This window comes from Octodon degus, unplaced genomic scaffold (genome assembly GCF_000260255.1).
Source record: "Octodon degus isolate 3935 unplaced genomic scaffold, OctDeg1.0 scaffold00103, whole genome shotgun sequence".
NCBI classification, from domain to species: Eukaryota; Metazoa; Chordata; class Mammalia; order Rodentia; family Octodontidae; genus Octodon; species Octodon degus.
In genome coordinates this window covers 4,761,271-4,781,646 of record NW_004524679.1, presented here as the reverse complement: position 1 = coordinate 4,781,646, position 20,376 = coordinate 4,761,271, and the positions used below count along the sequence as shown (strand labels likewise).

The 20,376-nt window shown below is 35.7% G+C and overlaps 1 protein-coding gene across 2 annotated transcripts in view; it reads right to left on the bottom strand.

Moving 5' to 3' along the window:
- Positions 1-20,376, bottom strand: part of Apool (apolipoprotein O like) — a 97,677-nt gene that overhangs the window by 33,164 nt on the left and 44,137 nt on the right. For both annotated transcript variants that reach the window (XM_023723791.1, XM_023723792.1), the window contains exons 2-6: positions 12,740-12,844; positions 7,759-7,878; positions 4,149-4,203; positions 2,967-3,065; positions 647-738 (exon numbers count right to left, since the gene is read on the bottom strand). In XM_023723791.1, coding sequence (XP_023579559.1) covers positions 647-738; positions 2,967-3,065; positions 4,149-4,203; positions 7,759-7,878; positions 12,740-12,844 — 471 coding nt within the window. The remainder of the gene's footprint in view (positions 1-646; positions 739-2,966; positions 3,066-4,148; positions 4,204-7,758; positions 7,879-12,739; positions 12,845-20,376) is intronic.

Here is a 20,376-nt window from a genome sequence, read left to right as displayed (position 1 = left end):
CAGAAAGTCCTTGGTAACATTACAGAATACTTCAAATTTTGAGTGATAAATAAGCATTTATAGAAGTTGCTTTATATCAGGTAGTTTCAAAATTCAGTGTGTGTGTGTGTGTGTGTGTGTGTGTGTGTGTGTACACGCACATGTGTTTAACCTTCAGAAACCACTGTAATCTATGAACTGGTTGTTTCTTCCTGTATGTAAGTCTTCTGAAGTGAATAACTTCCAGCATGTATAATTTTCTATTAATTAAAAATTGAGGGGCTGGGGAGATAGCTTAGTAGAATAAGTGCTTGCCTGGAAAGCTCAGGGTCCTGAGTTCAATCCCCAGTACCGAAGGAAAAAATTGAACTTTATGAAGTTCTCCAATGGAGCAGTTTATTTCCCTATACATTCTAATTTGTTGTTTTAACTTAAATCTTCAAATCTGCATTTATATTGCTAAATTTCATTTAAAAATTTCATTCTATTTGTGCTAATTGTGTCAGTAAGAATGGCATCAATCATGCTGAGACACAAATGTGATTTTGCAAATGTAAGCAATGAATAACAATTATTATATCGTAGGTATTATGTGACATATAAATATTGTCACACTGAGTGTTTAAGCACATACTAAAAGTTTGTTACCACCTACCAAAAAACTTACCTTAGCAATTATTACTGACTGAACAGGGTAACAAACAGTTGCTCCTAAAGTAGCCAGTCCTAGTGGATAAGCAATTTTCTTAAATCTAGAACCTATAAAATTGAAAAACAGTATTAAATTCTTAACAGATGAATGTAGAGACTTGATGCTCAATACTGTAATGTTATTTGTTCTTCCTTTAAGTCATCCTCCTCTGTTAAATTACTTTTTGGGTAAAAGTAATCAAGATGACACCTAAAATGTCCTTAATTATCCCACTTCAATCAATCTCCTATCATGTCTAATTTAAGAAAGTGTACTCAATCTATTGCTGAAAAATTACCTACACAAAAGGAATTGATTTTCTTTTTAAGCTAGATAGTTATGTACTTAGAAACTGAAAGTTGCAGCTTCATTTTTCTCAAGTACAGAATGCAGTGTCATACAGAGAATCAACAACCATGTTGAAGTGAAATGGACCACTTATGTCTTTTTGATTAAGCATTCAGGGAGGTGAATGAGTGATCTATTATTCAGCTAAAGACTTTAAAAGGTGCACAACTTACTCATGTCACTGATTTAGAACAATGAAATTACAATTTTAAATGACTTAATTAATGTATTTCAAAAAGTGCCATAAAAAGTACTTAAGCATCTAAATCATTTTCATGCATTTTCTAAGAGTTAATTATATATGCCTTTTTGTAACTTGATAGCAACCTTTATTTTGTGCTTCAAAAGTTTTAATTGGTGACTGCATGCTTTACATACTTCTCATGTCCAAGACAGGGGAATAATTTAGCCCTTGATTTACACAATAAAAACCAGGCCTGGCAAAGAGGTGTGTGCCTGTATCTGGCTGAGAAGGCTAGATTTTAGCTGAGTACTTCCTCTAGCATCCAAGCTCCTGACTTCTGTTTTCATTTTATACATTTTTGAGGAACAAACTCTTCCAAAAAAATGCCTAACAGAATGTTATTTGGAACTTGCTTATAGAAAACCTGTGATTAACCTGGAGGCAGGAAACTCAGCTGTGTATGTGATTTCTCCCTTATTCCTATAAGACCCCTAAAGATTAGTTTCACCAAACTTTTGTTTCAAAACTATACATATACTAAACATGTACCTGAATACATTGGACTCTGCAAATATGACTGGGCAATTAAATGATTTTTTTAAAAGTTGGAGTAAGTACTTTGATTCTCTAAAACAGCTATCACTCCTAATTTTAAAATAAATCATCCTACCTGTACATCAACAAAGGCTAAGGTGAAAAATACCTGGCTGTTTGCAGGCAACTTTGTAGGTCAGGGAAGGTTAAAAACAAGGTATTTCTCAGTATGATTTAACCATTATTAAATGATAATTTTACAATCATGTCTAATATACATGGAGTTTAGGGGAGGTGGCTAAACAATCGGATTTAAACAACCTCTAATTTATCTTTCTTTTAGGTTTAGACTGTTCTATAATGGTGTGGGGAAATGGAGTCTAGGTTATTTAAAATATGCCCTAACTCCTAACCTCTGAAATGAATTATCTCTTCTCTATTACTACATATTTTAATGTCATCTAAATGGAAATATATTACATGGTTTCTTTCACTCAGATTTATCGAGATTGTTGCATGTGTTAATAGCTTATTACTTTTTTGTTACTAAAGGTATGTGCCACAATTTAGTTTACTCATTTATTTATTGAAGAATATCTAACTGGTGTCTGGCTTTTTATTTATTTATTTATTTATTTATTTTTATTTTTATTTATTTATTTATTTTTGGCAAAACCGAGGATTGAACTTAGGCCCTTGCACTTGCCTGGGAAGTGCTTCTTCCACTGAGCCATCTCCCCGGCCCCTCTCTGGCTTTTTATGATTATAAATAGAGCTACTATAAATATTTTGCACAGGCTTTTCATTTTTCCATGGTAAATATCAATGACATCATTATATTAAATAGTAAATGTGTGTCTAACTTTATGAAAAACTGTCAAACTATTTTTTTCAGAATGGCTGTACCATTTTGCACTTTCACTAGCATTATGTAAGATTTCTTGTTCTTCTGCACCATTAATTATACTTGGTGTAGTCAGTCTTGTAGATATTTTATTAGGTGTGTAATGCTAACTGTAGTTTTTATCTACATTTTCCTAATGAACAATGATGTCAAAAACTTTGCATAAAATCTTTAAAATATAAGCACTATGTACTAAAAAGGAATTTAAAACTTTATAAGGAACCTGACTTGATATTATTCAATAAATGTTACAAGGTGTTTCACAAATTACAGTTTATAAATTAATATAATGGCACTGAAAGAGAGAGTATATTTCCAGAACCTACCTTTTCTTGCTGAAAGCAAGCCTGCCAATCCTGAAACTGTAATCACTCCCAATTTTGGAAGAAAATCTCGAGGAGGATTCTTCAGATAGGCATATGCATCTCAAAAAAGTCAGTTAAAAATTAATATAAATGACTGACTACAATTGAGAATTCTGTGTAAGTAGAGGTTAAAAAGATGGGCTTGTTAATAGTAGACAATAAGATAATATTGGATGGCTTAAACACTCAAATATACAAAATTATATGATCAGCAACCTAAATTAGTTATAATTTCTTATTGAAAATCTCCCTTCCATAGTTGATTTAATGATACTCATTTTTTTAATAATACAAATGAAGGGGTTGGGGAGATAGCTCAGTAGAATAAGTGCTTGTCTGGTAAGCACAAGGGTCTGAGTTCAATCCCCGGTTCCACCAAAAAAAAAAAAATACAAATGAATATTACTCTTTAATGAAATATATTAAAAAGTACATCTTATCTTATCTTTTTTTGTGGCACCAGGAATTGAAGTTGAGACCTTGCACTTGTCAGGCAGGTACTTATGCCGCTGAGCTATATCCCTGGCCCTAAAAGGTACATCTTCATATGAATTATTATAAGGTAAATTTCTAATTGTATATGTATTATATCCCCCAAATGAACATGCTTCTGCCCTTATCTGTTCAAATATTGGTAGGATTCAGTAAGAAATAAAAGATTTTTATTAAGGAGATTTGCCACTAGTCCTTGCTTGTCACTATTTCTCAAAAATATCTGAGCAGCCATTGCATTTGGTTAAAACCAATAATCAGGATGAGAAATAAGCCTGGATAATAAGCCCTTCTAGCTAAAGGAGACCTCAGTTTAAATCTGGGCACTTAACCTTATCAAACCTCAGTTCCTTCATCTATAAAGCACATTTACTATAATTGTAACACCAACACTCACAGAATTATGACAAAAGCTAAATGTGACAAATTATACAATGCCTTGGCATTACATAATTTACAGAATGCCTTGGCACACAATAATGACTAAATACATGGTAAATAATACTGCTTTAGTAATATCAATGAACTCCAAACCATTTTCTAAGCCAGTAAAAAGCATGATAATGGATAATATACTATGTTTTTCTTACATTTCTTACATTTAAGCATTGTAGTTTAAAAACAAAACATTTCTAATTATGGTTTCCTCACCTTTTCCAAATTGTACTGTATCCATTATTCCATTTTTCACAAAGATATATGTACTCTAAGTAAAAAACAAAACAAGGAAAAAGAACATTTCAATTAATGAAGCTATTGTTATATACATGAAATAGCCTGTATCTTTGAGATTGTATTAAATAGTTGACTTAGCATTATACTCAATCTAAATCCAGCTTTCATATGTATTCATTATGAGGATATTTGTTTAATTTAGCTTCCTTTTACTTTTTGTATGTCATTATGTTTAACAAATAATACCTGTTTACTATTATCTGCATAAACCTATACAATAAACAATTCACAGAAAAACACGGCAAACACATAAAGATTTATAACCAATTTTATAATGACCAAGAAAAATGAATGGAATTTAAATTGCATGAGAAACAGATACATGTCAGCAGAGAAGCAAAATCTCATTAGCAGAAATGCAATAGCAACAACAGTGATATATAAAACAAAAACAAGACAAAATATACAGAAAGCTGCATCTTTTTCCTGTCTTAGTGTGCATTACAATGAGAAAAATCCAAATAAAGCCTTTATCTCAGGGTAGAAATCATTTCAGACTAATTTCTGCCTGATTTTCAGGCAGAATCATAAATTTTCCATAATAAGGATTATATTAATCCTCTGAAAGAATTAAAACTTTGAAGCAAATCTTTCCTTTAACTTGTTTTAATTAACCTAATTTAATGAAAGATTGTTATGCACATCAACAGGTATTATCTAACTTACTAAAAGAAAAATGATATCACAAAATGATTTTCTCATAATCATGCTTATTTTATTGAAACAGAAAACACAATCCAAATATATGGTTTCCTTTTCTGAACTACATGCTCTGAAACTAATAAAAAAATAAAAAAGAGATTTTCAAAGCATAAAAATAGAAATGATTATATTAAACACAAAAGAAATAAGGTATTGCTCTCTAGATATTATGGTCTAGTATTTGTTTCAGTTTAATGGAGAACAAAAATGCAGGGGCTTATAGTTCATCCTGGTTTATAATACTATACAAACCAGTACAGGACTTGCCTGCTACTAAGCTACTTCTCTTGAAAAAACTATCTTTATGATAACTTAACCTTCAATATGAAAATGTTCATTGACCAGTTGATTGGAAATCATCAAATCTTTGAGAAAGATCCTATTTAGTAATTCATTTTCACCAGTAGGGGGCACTGCTACAAAAGAGTACAAGTACAAATTAAAAATGCCCCACATCTCCAGGTTTTGTGAAGAATATAATTTGAATTAGACACTTATTTTTTAAAAAAGATTACATTTTTAGAGAAAAATTATTTACACTCAACATGCGATTTGAAAATAGCTTCAATTCTGTTTCAGCATATTAATAGATTAATACATTCTTTCAATCTTTAAATTGGTTAGTTACATCAGCTATGTAAAGATCTCTGAGAGACAATTTTCCTCAGTGAAGACACATCTGAGCTCTGTGAACATTATAGAAAACTGGGTCTCAGGAGACTTACATCTGAATCTGAATCAGCTAGCATATGTATGGCACTATAATCTTTGGAGCATTGTTCAGATGACAATTAGGAGTTACTTCTTTCAGCGAAGAAGGTATTAAACATATGGAGTACAGCTAGTACCACTAGAATTATGTAACAATCAGAAATTCTAAAAATTAACACCATTACTTCATCAACTATTTAAAATATCATCTGGAATGACCAGACTTTACTGATTTGATATTTTACTTAAGGATGAATTTTTCTAAGTTCATCAGAATTTTCTTTTTTTAAAAAATCAACACTTTTAAGGGGCCGAGGAGATGGCTCAGTGGAATAAGTGCTTCCCTGGCAAGCATAAGGGCCTGAATTCAATCCCTGGTTCCGAAAAAAAAAAAAAATCAACACTTTTTTTAGCTTGCACATGAAGTGCTGAAATTACTTACAGATTGTTTCATATTTGTCAAGATTAGATCATAAGAACATTCTGATGGGAAAAGTAGAATCTACTGTATTTTGCTTAGCTTTCAGGCAGCAACATCCAGTAGCAGAGTAATGGAGTGAGCTGATGCAACAACTAAGTTTCATTATTGTAACATAAACATAATCACTTTTTAAAAATGTATTTGGGGGCTGGTTAAATAGCTCAGTGGATTAAAGCACCTGCTTAGATGGACACAGGGGCTGGGGTTTGATCCCCAGCCTGCTGTGCCGGCTCTGCCCCCAGGGTAACCTGAGAAGGCAACTGAGACTGGGTATGGTGGCACACACCTGTAATCCCAGTGCTTGGGAGGCTGAAAAACAGGAAGGATCATTACAAGTCCAATCTGTGTAGTGAGACCCTGTAGACTCTGTACCTAATACATAAAAAGAAAAAAAATATATATATATATTTGCTTGTTACAGGGTTTCAGTATGCCACTTGGACTCATAGTGATCCTCCTGTTTTCAGCCTCCTCAACACTGGTATTTACAGTTGGATGCCACTACGCTGGGATTCTGTGGTTGGCTCAGCCCACTCTGGGGGTTTGGCTGTCATGGCATGTGGTGCTGGGGATCGAACCATGGTTCCTACACTTGCCTAACCAGGTGCTTTAGATTGCTGAGCTATCTTGCTGGTTCAAACATAGTCATTTTAACATCAGTATCTCCAATGTTAATACCTTAGTGGCAGTATGGTAATATTGCTACTACTATGTTGTTTGTTAGGTTTTTTTGAGACAGGGTCTTGCTGTGTGGTCCAGGCTGGTCTTGAATTCATAGGGATCCTCTTGCCTCAGCCTTCTCAGTTCTAGTATTATGGGTATGTGGCACCACACTTGGCTATTTTCATTACTTTAAGAATCATAACTTGCTTCCATTCAAGAACTTCATATTGGGTAAGGAACACAATTGCGGCCATCTTCCCTACATGGACACAAACATAGCCATCTTCCACAGAAGTATGGAACAAGTTATGTTTGTGAACTGAGGAACCACTGCATATGCTAGCTGACATAAACACTTGTCGAACTATAATCTATGCAATAGTGGTATAACAGATTAAATGCAGGTATGGATCCTTTGCTACTGCTCTTATTGAGAGAGGTGGTATCTCATTCTCCCTTTAAAATTGAGTTAGCTTGAGGGATTTGATTTTCCAGAAGAATGCTATAGAACTAACATTTTTGAACATCTGAGAATAGGTAAGAAGCTTAGAAAGTTCTGTCTAAAGCCTGTTATAACACTATGTAGGAGTCTTGAACTGCTCAAGTAAGTAATATGCCTTGAGGTCCTTGTGCCTGAGAGAACATGTACAGATTCTTTAGTCAACAATCCCAACTGAGCCTATCCTTCCATTTATCCTTGCAAAGGTACCAGAAACACAAATGAGGTTTAAACTTTCTAAATTAGCCCATTTACCAAATGAGTATCACTGAGTGACCTCTGTCAACACCACATGCAACAGAAAAACTAGCTGTCTGTATTCTGATCAAATTCCTGACCCATAAAATTATAAGACAAAAAAATTATAATGCTGTTTGTAATTACCAAGCTTTATGGCAGTTTTTATATATCAAAAGTAGCTGGAAGAAATGGAAGGCTCTAATATTAAGCCACTATCAAAACACACTTACCTTGCACCAGCCAATGTAAGAACCAGTTGTACTGCGGATAGATGCAAAGCCCATTTGTAAATAACCAGGCTGCTCTTCAATGTATTTAGATTGAAGAGGTGGCACAGTATATATGGGGAGCTAGAGGCAAAATAAAAATCCATGTCAAAAGCAAAACAGCTGGCCTGCCTTTTCAGGCAGTGTGGCAAAACAGTAATCTTCATCAACCTTCCTCCTAAAACCAATACTAACAAGAAACAACAGTCTAAATTAGCCCATTTATAAAATTTGGTGATACATACATGGTTGGTCATTATAATATTATTGCAATTTATACCTTTCACATATTGAACACATAGCCTTTGGTGTTTAATCAATACTTAACAGAAACAAATATAAACATACAAAATAGGATGAATATACAGCTAATTTCTCTAAATTCAATGGGAAGTAGGATTTGTACTGAGTCTAGCTAATTAACCTATACATTCCCTCACATAGTTATCATTTTAGGGGTAAGAGCACATTGCATATACTCTCAGCGTTGTTTTAAAAATATAATACATTATTATTATTTCATTCCCTGGTAGAAGAGCAGATTCAAATGTATTAATCATCTACTTCCCTTGCTGCTGATTTGTAAGTTTGCTTCTCCTCAATTTCATCTTCCCCAAACTCAACAGAAAAATACTTCACTTTCCTTTTTTTTTTTTTTTTCAGAACAGGGGATTGAACTCAGGCCCTTGCTCTTGCCAGGGAAGCGCTTATTCCACTGAACCATCCCCCCTCCCCCACCCTTTTCACTTTTTAAATGTGAATAATTCCTGCCCATGATTGAAGAGAAAGTTCTGCATTTTTTTCCCATTAGAGACAAGGCTAGCTGCCCTATGTCACCACATTATTATAGGATTTGAAAAGTATTCATGAGAACACATATTACACAAACTAAAATGCTGAGGATTAATTAACTTTATCAAAATATATGAACGTAAACAGGCAGATCACTAGGAGTCCAATCTAGTAGTGAGACCCTGAACACCTTGTAGAGCCTTCCCTAAAAGTACAAAAAAAAAAAAAAAAAACAACTTGGGTAGGTTTGACATCCCCTTTCCACCAAACTTTGGTTATGCTAGGGATTTACATACATGGTTGCAAATCAGTAGTACCTGAAATATCTTGTTGAAAATGCAGACAATCGAGGGGCATTCCTGAGATCTCCATGAGGTTGCCAGAAACAGGCCCAAAACATAGGCCTGTGTATATGACCCATCCATTAACGTAGGCTGAGGGGAGTTTGCGTACTCATGCAATAGACTAGCAACTAAGAGTAATATGGGGCACATCCCAAGCTATCTTTCCCTCTGACTTTCTTTCCAGATTTCAGCCCATGTTCTTCTTATTGTACTAAGTTAATTTTATAAATTGTTTTTTGGCAAAATTTTACCAGCCATGGCATTCAAATATTTGAACAGCATTCTGAAATGCATGGTGCATTTCTTTATTTTGGAACTGAGAGTTGCACAGCCATGGAGTTTGTTACATATAGCTTATTTTGAGTAATCCTTTGTATTTATATTTAATGATTCCTCTATATTTTCAGGATTTATTTATTTACTTTTTCTTCCAATATAATAGAGCAACTCAGACTACCCTTGGATTTATTAAGTATAGCAATGAATCTCTTGGATTCTTCTTTTGGACAAAACCTTTTTTTATTTTCATTATCTGTATATTTTGATAATTCTGCTTTTAGAAGGATTTTTTTTTGCAGGCTCAGGCTGCCTTAAGGACAGGTCTGGTAAGGTATGGGGAGCTGGAGCTCGAACTGTGGTCCCCTGCACCTGACTGAGCTTGCCCCAGCAGGTGCCTAAACAACTGAGCTAACCTGCAATCACCCCTAATTCTGCTTTTAGAAATCCAACCTATGGGGTCAGCCAGATAGATGAGCAGATTAAAGGGCCTGCTTATGCAGATGCAGGGACCACAGTTCAATCCCCACCATGCCATGCGGGCCCTGCTCCCATCCCCAGAGTGCGCTGAGAGTATTATTAAGACTAGGTGTGATGGTGTGCACCTGTAATCCCAGCACTTGGGAAGCTGAAAACAGGAGGATCACTATGAGTCCGATCTGTATAGTGAGACCATGTAGACCCTACACTAAATACATAAAAGAAATTCAACGTATGGAAAATAAGTTATTGATATATACAAAGATTTAAATAAAAGATAATTCAAAAGGCACTAATTGTAGTAGCAAAATAAATGAAAATACTCCCAATATCCATAAATATTATGGGGGTAGTACATCTGATTATACAACAGAATTATATGCTTATATCAGTATTAGGAACTCTGTCCAGTATGTTCCAGCTAGTTAGTGATGGTGTGGAAATTTAGATTCAGGCCCATCTAATTTACAAGTGCATTACTAAACATACAGATAGATCTTAAATCTGACTTGAAACTGGAAAACATAAGTACCACAATAGTGAACTGAATCAGTAACTAGAATTACATCTCAACAGGTTGGGATAACAGGACAGATTCATGCCATTCATTCATTCATCCATTCATTGAGACAGGGTCTCACTATGTACTTCAGGCTAGCACTGAACTCACTATGAAGCCAAGGCTGGCCTCAAACCTATAACAATCCATTTTTCTTACCTTCCTGAGTGCTGGGATTACAGGCAGGTGCCACCATGCCTGGCTCAATAAGAAAATTAAACAGGCATAAGTATACCTGTAACTGAGGCCAAAATGTTGAAAGGTATAAACACACACTAATAAAAGATACAAAGGGGGTGGTGAATGAAGGCAGGAGACTGGAAAAGGGATGTTGCGGGACTGTCCTGCTACAAGGTTGTATATGGTTAGATGTCTGGACTTATGTGTAAACATAAGAATTATATAATTCTTCATGCCTATTTTTAAAATATATGTTAATTTTTAAAATTTTTTTTCATCATATTCTGTAGGGACCTAAAGTTCAACATATCAATACTTGATGAAAAATACCTGTTCCATGTTATGCCTAAGATGTTTGATATTCAGACAGATAGTGAGGTGAAGCTCAACAGCCTAGGTTGTATGGTAATAACAATAAGCTTCTTTGCTGGAGGGTTAACAACCTGTTTGCAGACCAAAATTAGAGAAAAAGGAGGGCTGCAAGGAAAGCCAACATTTTGGCCCTAGCCTTCCAAGGTCAACTAAGACTCAGGACATATAAGAACTTGTGCTGTAACATTATGCAACTCAGTAGTGTCCCAAATTTCCTGATCAAGGAGATTATGGGGTCAAAGAGGAAAGTGATCGATGATGTAGAGTGTGCCTAAGGAGAGTCACCTGGAGAGAAAACATTCTCTCACGCTTTCACAGAGAGCACATTGGCCAAGCAATGGCTGTGACTCATCCACATGGCTGACACTGACAAAGATTCTACAACCTGAGGTACAGGATCTCAGGATAAATCCTGACTGGATTTGACTGACCTTATCAGATCCAAAAGCTACAACTCTTGTTGCATAGGTCTTACTTTATCTTGGTCATAACCACCCAGCAGAAAAGTATAAAAACAAAGTATAAGAAATAAAGCCATGGTGTTATGTTGAGCTGTAGGGGACTCAGGTCAATAATTTCTGACACTGCCAGTTCAAGCTGAAGTCCCAATACTATTATGGACTACTGGACTCTTTTAGAATATTTTGCTGAGTTAACACACCTATAATATTCATATGACAGAACTAAACAGAAAAGGGGGATATAGATGAATATCCATTTTGTATCTATGTATTCAAAATGGTTAGGATAGATATATAGTTACTTTCTCTTAATGCACAGAGGGATTTGTTATAATGGTATTTGTAAATAGGATATCATGTCTGCATCTTGTACAGCAAATAACCACTAGGAAGAGAGTATGCAATGTGTTAGTTATTAAAACTGTCCTACCAAATTGATTTGAAACTGTCTCATTACTATTTGTCTCTCAATAAAATTATAGGAAAAAAAGGATACAGCTTAACATCCATGTTGAAAAGTTTAATGAGTTTTTTAAAATGGCAAGTTCTTTATGGCATAGTTAAAGGCTATTATGAGAATTGTTGATTCTCATTACTCCCAGTAAAAATAAACTTAAGAACTTGCATGATCTTAGGCAGCATTAGAAATATATCCAGGTTAGAAGAGTTTGACATCCTGCAGTAGGCAGATACTCATAATGTACCTGAAGAAAACACTATTTATCCTAAATGCAGGTGGCAGAGAGTAATCACAATAGTGAAGTAATTCAAAAGCTATGATATGGGGAATGATTAAAACACATAAATAATATGTTTACCCAATAAATAAGATTATTTAAAGTATAACTGATGGGCCAAGGAAATAGCTCAGTGGCATAAGAACCTACCTAGCAAGTGCAAGGTCCTGAGTTTGATCCCTGGTACTGAAGGGGGAAAAAGTATAAATGATACCTTTCTGAAGCACTGATTTTTGGAAGAAAAATAAGACCTTTTCTGTATAACACCAGCACCACTGGATAGTAGTTATTATGAGTTAATTTGTTTTACCTAAGGAAGGACTTTAAATTGAATGACAGCTTCCAGAAAATTCAGTGGGCTCCTTAGTTTCCTACTGTAGAAGAAATGAAAATATCAAGCAGAAGCTGAACATCTCTGGTCATTTCCAAAATGGAGATGTCACATAATGATCTTCTCAATATGAAGCATCTCAATATTGAGAGTATCCGTACAAGAAAAGTCAAGACTTCTTAAGAGCTCTAGTATCCTATACTATTCACTGATTACTCATTAAGAAAAACTATAAATGTTCTTCACAGAAGTCAGAGTTTTAATTTGGCCTAGTTTACAATTTTTTATTAACTTACAAAATGTATCTAATAGATACATCAAAATATTTTCATAAAGTCAACTACATAAAACAACATAGCTCTTACATTATCTTCACATTATACAAAGTTCATAAACTTCTATAAACAAATTACCTGCTCTGGTCTTACTAGCTGCTTTTTGGATTCCTCTTCTTTGGCCATACGTACACTTACAGATGCATATATCACACTCACAGGCATGCTGGTCAGCTTTCCTATCTGAGAAAGAGATACCAACAAAGGCCCTTTTAATTTAAAAGCTTCACAGTTTCTATGTGCTAATAAATTCTGAGGCATCCCAGGAACATCACAGTTTCCCCTAAAAATTTTAAGTACAAAAACACTTCAAATTATATATTTTTAATGTACAGCTTCTAAGATTGTCTTCTCTTATTCAATTAACAGAGTAACACTGTTAATAAATACAGCCATAAGTGAACTATCAGAAATAATATCTCTATATTTCGTCTTCATACTTTTCTACTGGATGGTTAAGACCAAGGTAAAGCAGGACCTATGCAACAAGAGTTGTAGCTTTTTGGTCTAAGAAGGTCAGTGAAATGCCCTCAGGATCTTGAGATCCTGTACCTCAGATTGTAGAACCTTTGTCAGTGCAGCCATGTGGATGAGTCACGGCCATTGCTTGGCCAATGTGCTCTCTGTGAAAGCCTGAGAGAGCGTCTTCTCCCCATGTGACTCTCCTTAGGCACACTCTATGTCATTGATCACTTTTCTCACTCTTTTAGAATATTTTACTGAGTTTACACACCTATAATATTCAATAACAGAACTTAGAAAAAATGGGGTATACCGATGAATGTCCATTTTGTATCTGTGTATTCAAAGTGGTTAGGATAGATATATAGTTGCATTCTCTTAATGAATAGAATGATTTGTTCTAATGGTGTTTGCAAATAGGATCACAAGTCCACTTCTTGTACAGCAATTAACCACTAAGAAGAATATATGCAGTGTATTATTTGTTGAAACTGTACTTCCGATTTGATTTGAAACTGTCTCATTGCTGTTTATCAATAAAACTTTGAAAAAAATAATATCTCTATATAAAACACTATAAAAATGTAGTAATTACAAAAATTGGAAGTGACAAAATGATTGATCATAGAACTCAATCTATACGTAATCAAACACCTACTTTGAGCAAAACCCTGGTCTCAGTCCTCAGATTACAATGGTGAACAAATTAATATCCCCACCATCGTAAAACTGACATACTAGTGGAGATCTGGTGGGTAGTAAAGCTGATAAATGCTATGCAAAAACCGGAGGGTAAATAAAAAACAAGGTCAGTGAATTAGGTGATGGAGACTATTTTGAAATGCTATTCTATTTATATTATTCACAGAAATAACTTCTTCCATTAAATTTGTTTCTTCCTAACTTTTCCAATTTTTAACTGTTTCATGCTTAAAGCCAACTGTGATCTTTTGTTTTCAATATATATGATCTGAATTTTTACAATAGGAAAGTTATTGCCTCTAAGAAGAAAATGTTCCAGTGTTATTCAGAAACCAAATTAAATTTTAAACGTTTTCTTATTCAAGCAGGTCAATGAAAAGATCTCCAGAAACAATTATTTTCATAGACTTTCTTTTCTTGGTACATGTTTGTACTACATGATGACAATGAGTGTAGGGGATTGGTAGATGTACACCACACATTTCAATTCCCTTTTTCCTCCCCTTCCACCACCTACTTTCATTTTATGAGAAGGACTGTTTTTTATTGGATAGCTCAGGCTGCTTTAAGGGCAGTTCCCTGTGCCTGAGTTTGCCCAAGCAAATGCTTTAAACAACTGAGCTAACAACCCACAAGTCCCCCACCTCCTTTTATTTTTACAATATCAAATTCATTTATCTTGTGAGATTTTATAAATTATCATATGTAAATAATGCAAGCCAGACTAACAGGATAAATATAAAAATATGTAAGACAACTGTACTACATCAAGGTATATATTTACATACATTGTCTCCACTGGACTACAATACCTTAATAATACCTTTTTTTCCAGTTTATATGTCTGACTTACTTAACATTATGGTCTCAAGGTGTATCTATTTTGCTACAAATGACAGAAATTTATCTCTTTATGGCAGAGTAATCCTCAACTGTGTGTGTATAGATAATACATTTCTATGCATTCATCTGATGATGAGTATAAAGGCTGTTTCCAATTTATTTATTATGAATTGTACTACTATAAACATGGCTAAGCATACATCGCTCTGGTATGATACCAATAACTCTTGTGGAAAGATACCTAGAAGAGGAACAGCTGGGTCAAATGGAATTCCTTTAGCTTTTTTAGGACAGTCCATACTGATTTACATATTGGTTTCTGAGCTTGCAATCCCACCAGCAATGAAGAAGCATTCCTTTCTCCCCTCATTCTCACCAGCATGTTATTTGGCTGATATTTCGATGGTAGTCCTTTTTGGTGGAATGAGGTTCTCAAATGCCCAGCAATATCAAACATTTTTTCATGTATATATTAGCCATTTGTATTCCTTAAACTGAGGAGTGCCTATTCATTTCAGATGCCCATTTTCTAAACTGAGTCTGAAATTCAGGGAGGTTTAATATTTTGAGGTTTTTATATATTCTAGATATTATTCTTTGAGGAGTCTTAAATGCTAGATATTAAGAAAAGTGGTTTTATAAATATGTTATTGTTGTCTAAATGCAATAACATAAGTTTCTTACTAGTTACTTTTAAAAACTCCAGACATAAACATAAAAATGAAACAAAAAAATCTATAATAGGAGGACTCTGTCTTGGATATGTTTCTCTTCTTGGTGAGACAAAAATAGGTAACATCCCAAATTATGGAAGAAAATATTTAGCTCACACAGTTTGTGGAGGTTCCAGTCCATAATCAGCTGGCACCTGGCATGATGGCACAGCACAGAGGTAACAGCTCAAGGCAGCAGAAGACAGGAAAAGCAACAAGAGCAAAAAGGGATGGAAGAGCAAGCCTCTATTCCTTCCTTATATTGTAAGCAGGCTGCCTGTCCTCTGGTGCGTTTAGCACTCACACCATCTCCATGTCTTCTTACACAGGATGAAGACATTTACCAAGTGAGGGCCTTGGTCCCCTGCTGAGTCCTTTAAACCTCTAAACTTGCCAAACTGACATACTGTATCAACCATTACAAACTCTTCTGATCTAAAAATAGTGTTTCAACTCTAGTGTGCTGACCATTACCAATTTTGCAAGAGTATAAATCAAAACTTTGCTTTTGCTGCCTCTGAAGTCTAATGTGGATTTCAACAAGTAAATTCATTTCTTCTGCAATCAGAGCCTCTCCCAGGAAATTCTGTGCCTGTTTTTCCACAGGCACAGAAGTGGATCCTTATGGAGAGGGAGTTGTTGTCCAATCCACCTTTGGGTAGCCCACTTTATCCAGGACTTTTTTGTCTACACAGAAGTCATACAACACCTGAAACTATTGTTCTTAAGGACAGTGAAACCATGCAGGAGAGAAAGAACTGCCATTAGGGATAATCAAATAACCTCTTGTATCAGCCAAAACAATTAGGACTATATATACTGCCTCTTAAAGGTGTAGGAAAGTTATTCAAAGAGTACACATAAAACCTCCATTGGAGATAACATAAATGCAAACAAGAAAAAATACCAAAAGGGATCAAGCAAAAATAACAGACATTCTAAGTCTTAGAAAACAAAGATTAAAAAAAAAGAAATTCTTGAGAACCAGTCCTAGCCCAGGCCTGGTGAGTGTGTGGGAGAGCTTCTGGCTACCCTGCGCTGGCAGAACATACTGGTCCCAGCCCAGGCGCAGGGTGGTTGAGACCCTCTTCCACCCCCTTGGGACACCCTCCACCACTCTGCAGCACCTCTCCCACCCCACCCACTGATTAAGAATTTCTGCCATTTTCCAGGAACCCCCAACCCAGTCCACCCTTGAATGTGTAGGTGAGCTTCCTACTACCCTGAGCCAACGGGATCTACTGGTCCCAGCCCAGGTACAGTGTGGGTGAGACCCTCTTCCACCCGATTAAGATGCCCCCCACCAGTCCGCAGCATCACCCCTACACCACCTGCCCAGTATGAATTTCTGCCCTTTTCCTGGAAAGCCCAGATCCAGTCTTAGCCCAAGCCCGGTGAGTGTGTGGGAGAGCTTTCAGCTACCCTATACTGGCATCACCTACTGGTCCCAGCCCAGGCATAGAGTTAGTGACACCCTCTTTCACCCTCATGAGACGCCCCCCATTACTCTGTAATATCCCACCACACCCCACCCACAGAGTAGGAATTTTGGTCATATTCCGGGAACCCCCAAATCCAGTCCTAGTCCAGGACCGGTGAGTATGTGGGAGAGCTGACTTTCCCCGCTACTACACCTTGTCCCCTCCAGACTCAGCTCAGGCCTGGCATACAGGCCTGCGGTGAAACCCTGCAGCAGCAATCCCTGAAGAAAGTATAGGGGACAGAACTACCCAGTTAGTCCAGGAGCGGAACATCTTGCCAGAGGGGTACAACAGGTTCACCCCCAAGGACAGCGGCAGTAAGGAGCTGAGCACAGCAGGCAGACCGAAGCCATGCACAGTTGGATAAATCAAAACTTTGTAGATCTGCACCTGAACTTCATTAGGTGCTGAGGTTATAACTGCACCAAAGCTCTACAACAAAGGTGAGAAGACAGTGCTACACAAAGTGACAACAAAGAGCAAAATGCAAACTCAGAAGCCAAGTCCATCTATAACAAGTGCAGAGGACACTAACATAGAAGAAACTGGGAATCACACAGCTGAAAGCAATGAATCAACAGCTTCTAAAATAAAGAAACAGCTGCAGAAAGGTATAGAGAAACTCAGAATGGAATGAGAAAAGAAATCCCTGAATTAATAACACCTGCAGTAAAGAATCAAATGGAGAAACATATGGAGGAAACCCAATGCCCACCCAGAGCAAGTGCAGAGGACACTAGCTCAGCTCAAATGTATGAATTATTAGCGTTGATAGTAAATAAGCAACAGCAGAATGACATAGAGGAACTCAGAGCGGAATTCTTTTCCACTAGCTCAGGTGAAATGCATGAAGTAATAATGTCGACAGTAAATAAGCAACAGCAGAAAGTTATAGAGGAACTCAGAATGGAATTCTTTTCTGAAATAAAAAAACAATTCTCAAAACTCATACCATCTAAAGTAAAGCATCAAATACAAAAGCATAGGGAGGAATCCCAATCTGAAAAAAACACTGCAGAACAAGAATTTATAACGCCTTCTAAAGAAAACATTGATAAAAAAAATAGAGATCAGAAAAATGACTGATTCCAAGAATGAGCAATACAGGAAAGAAATAGATCACATGAAGCAGAGTCAAAGAGATATAGAGGAAATTAAAATCTTAATCACAAGCTTGCAAAACTGTTTAAGTGAAAGTGAAGACAGAGTTTCAGATCTTGGAGACACTGGTGCAGCTAGTGAAAAGGTAAGAAAGGATCTCTTAAAAACAACTAGGATGCAGGAAAGAATAATCCATCACCTGCTCGATGATGCAAAGATGAACAATGTGAGACTAATAGACATCAATGAGAAAGAAGGAGTCAATAAAAATGGCATTTAAAAAATATGGGCTGAAGTAATAGCAGAAAACTTCCCAAATATGAGGAAACAAAGTGACTTTCAGGTAACCGAAGTATGCAGAATGCCAAGTAACCTCAACACAATTAAAAACACACTGAGAAATATAATAGTCAAGATCCCAGAAATTCGGCACAAGAATAATATACTGAAAGCCGCTAGAGAAAAGAAGCAGATCACATTCAAAGAAAAACACATCAGAATTAGGCCGACTTCTCTTCACAAACCATGCAGGCAAGAAGAGCATGGAGCAGAGTACTTCAGGTCCTCTATGAAAACAAATTCCAGCCCAGACTACTATACCTTGCAAAACTCTCTTTCAAGTCTAATGGAGAAGTCAAGTACTTTCATGAAAAAGAACAGCTAAAGAATTTCATGATGATGAAGCCAACCCTACACAGGCTCCAGAAAGATGTTCTAAAGAGGGAACAAAATGATTAGAACTTAACGAATGAGATCAGAAGCAACCAACTAAATAGGGGAAGCAATTAAAACAGAGGAGAAAAAGGAGTAAACGATAACAGGTAAACAACATGGCAACTGTAAGTCAATACATCTCAATTCTAACCATCAATGTAAATGGACTCAATTCACCAATTAAGAGAAATAGACTGGCACGGTGGATTAGGAAACAAAACGCAACAATATGATGTATACTAGAAACACATTTAACTCATAAAGACATTCATAGGCTCAAATTCAAAGGATGGACACAATACTACATACCCCAGCACCTCAGAAAAAAGCAGGGTTAGCAATCCTATTCAAGACTGTCTCACCCAGCAGAAAAGTATAAACATGAAATATAAGGAGTAAAGCCATACTGTTATGTTGAGCTGTAGGGGACTCAGGTCAACAATTTCTGACATTGCCAGTCAAGCAGAAGACCCAATACTATTATGGACTACTGAACTCTTTTAGATTATTTTGATGAGTTAACACACCTATAATATTCAAATAACGGAACTTAACAAAAAAACGGTATACAGATAAATTCCCATTTTGTATATGTTAATTCAAAGTGGTTAGGATAGATATATAGTTACATTCTCTTAATGAATAGACTGACTTGTTTTAATGCTGTTTGTAGTTAGGATATCATGTCTGCATCTTGTACAGCAATTAACCACTGGGAGGAATGGATGCAATATATTAATTATTGAAACTGTCCTACTAATTTGATTTGAAACTGTCTCATTGCTATTTGTTTATCAATAAAATTATGGAAAAATATGAAAAAAGACAGTCTCAACTTCAAATAAACAATGATCAAGTAAAATAAAGAAGGCCACTATATACTGGTTAGGGGAAAATTCAGGAGGAAGAGGTAACACTCATAAATATGTATGCACCAAACATGGGAGAACCAAACTATAAAGCAAATCTTAATGGACATGAGAAATCTAATATCCAATACCACAATCTTAACAGGAGACCTTAACACCCCCTTATCCTCAAAAGATAAGTCAACCAGACAAAAACAAGCAAAGAAATGAAAGAACTGCACCAGAGCTTGAAACAAATGAACTTGGTGGACAAATACAGAGTGTTCCACCCAAACACAGCTGAATACACATTTTTCTCAGCTGCTGATGAGTCATTTTCTAAAATAGATCACATAATGGTCCATAGGTCATGCTTAAGTATATGTAAGAAAACAGAAATTATGCCATGCACATTATCTGCCCACAGTGCAATGAAATTGGAAATAAATGACAAAAGAAACCAGACAAAACTCTTAAATACATGGAAATTACATGACGCCCTACTCAGCAACCCATGGGTCCAGATGAAATTAAACAAGAAATTCAACAATATCTACAATTCAATGAAAATTCAATTACAACTTATCCTAATTTATGGGATAAAATGAAAACAGTTCTCAGAGGAAAATTCATGGCTGTAAACTCACACTTAGGAAAACAGAATGACAACAAATAAATACCTTAATGGTGCACCTCGAACAACTAGAAAACGAAGAGCAAACCAAAATCAGAGCCCAAAGATGTGAAGAAATCACAAAGATTAGAGCAGAAATTAATTCAATTGAGATACACAAAACAACTCAAAACATTAAAAAACCAAAAAGCTGGTTCTTTCAAAGATTAAATAAAAT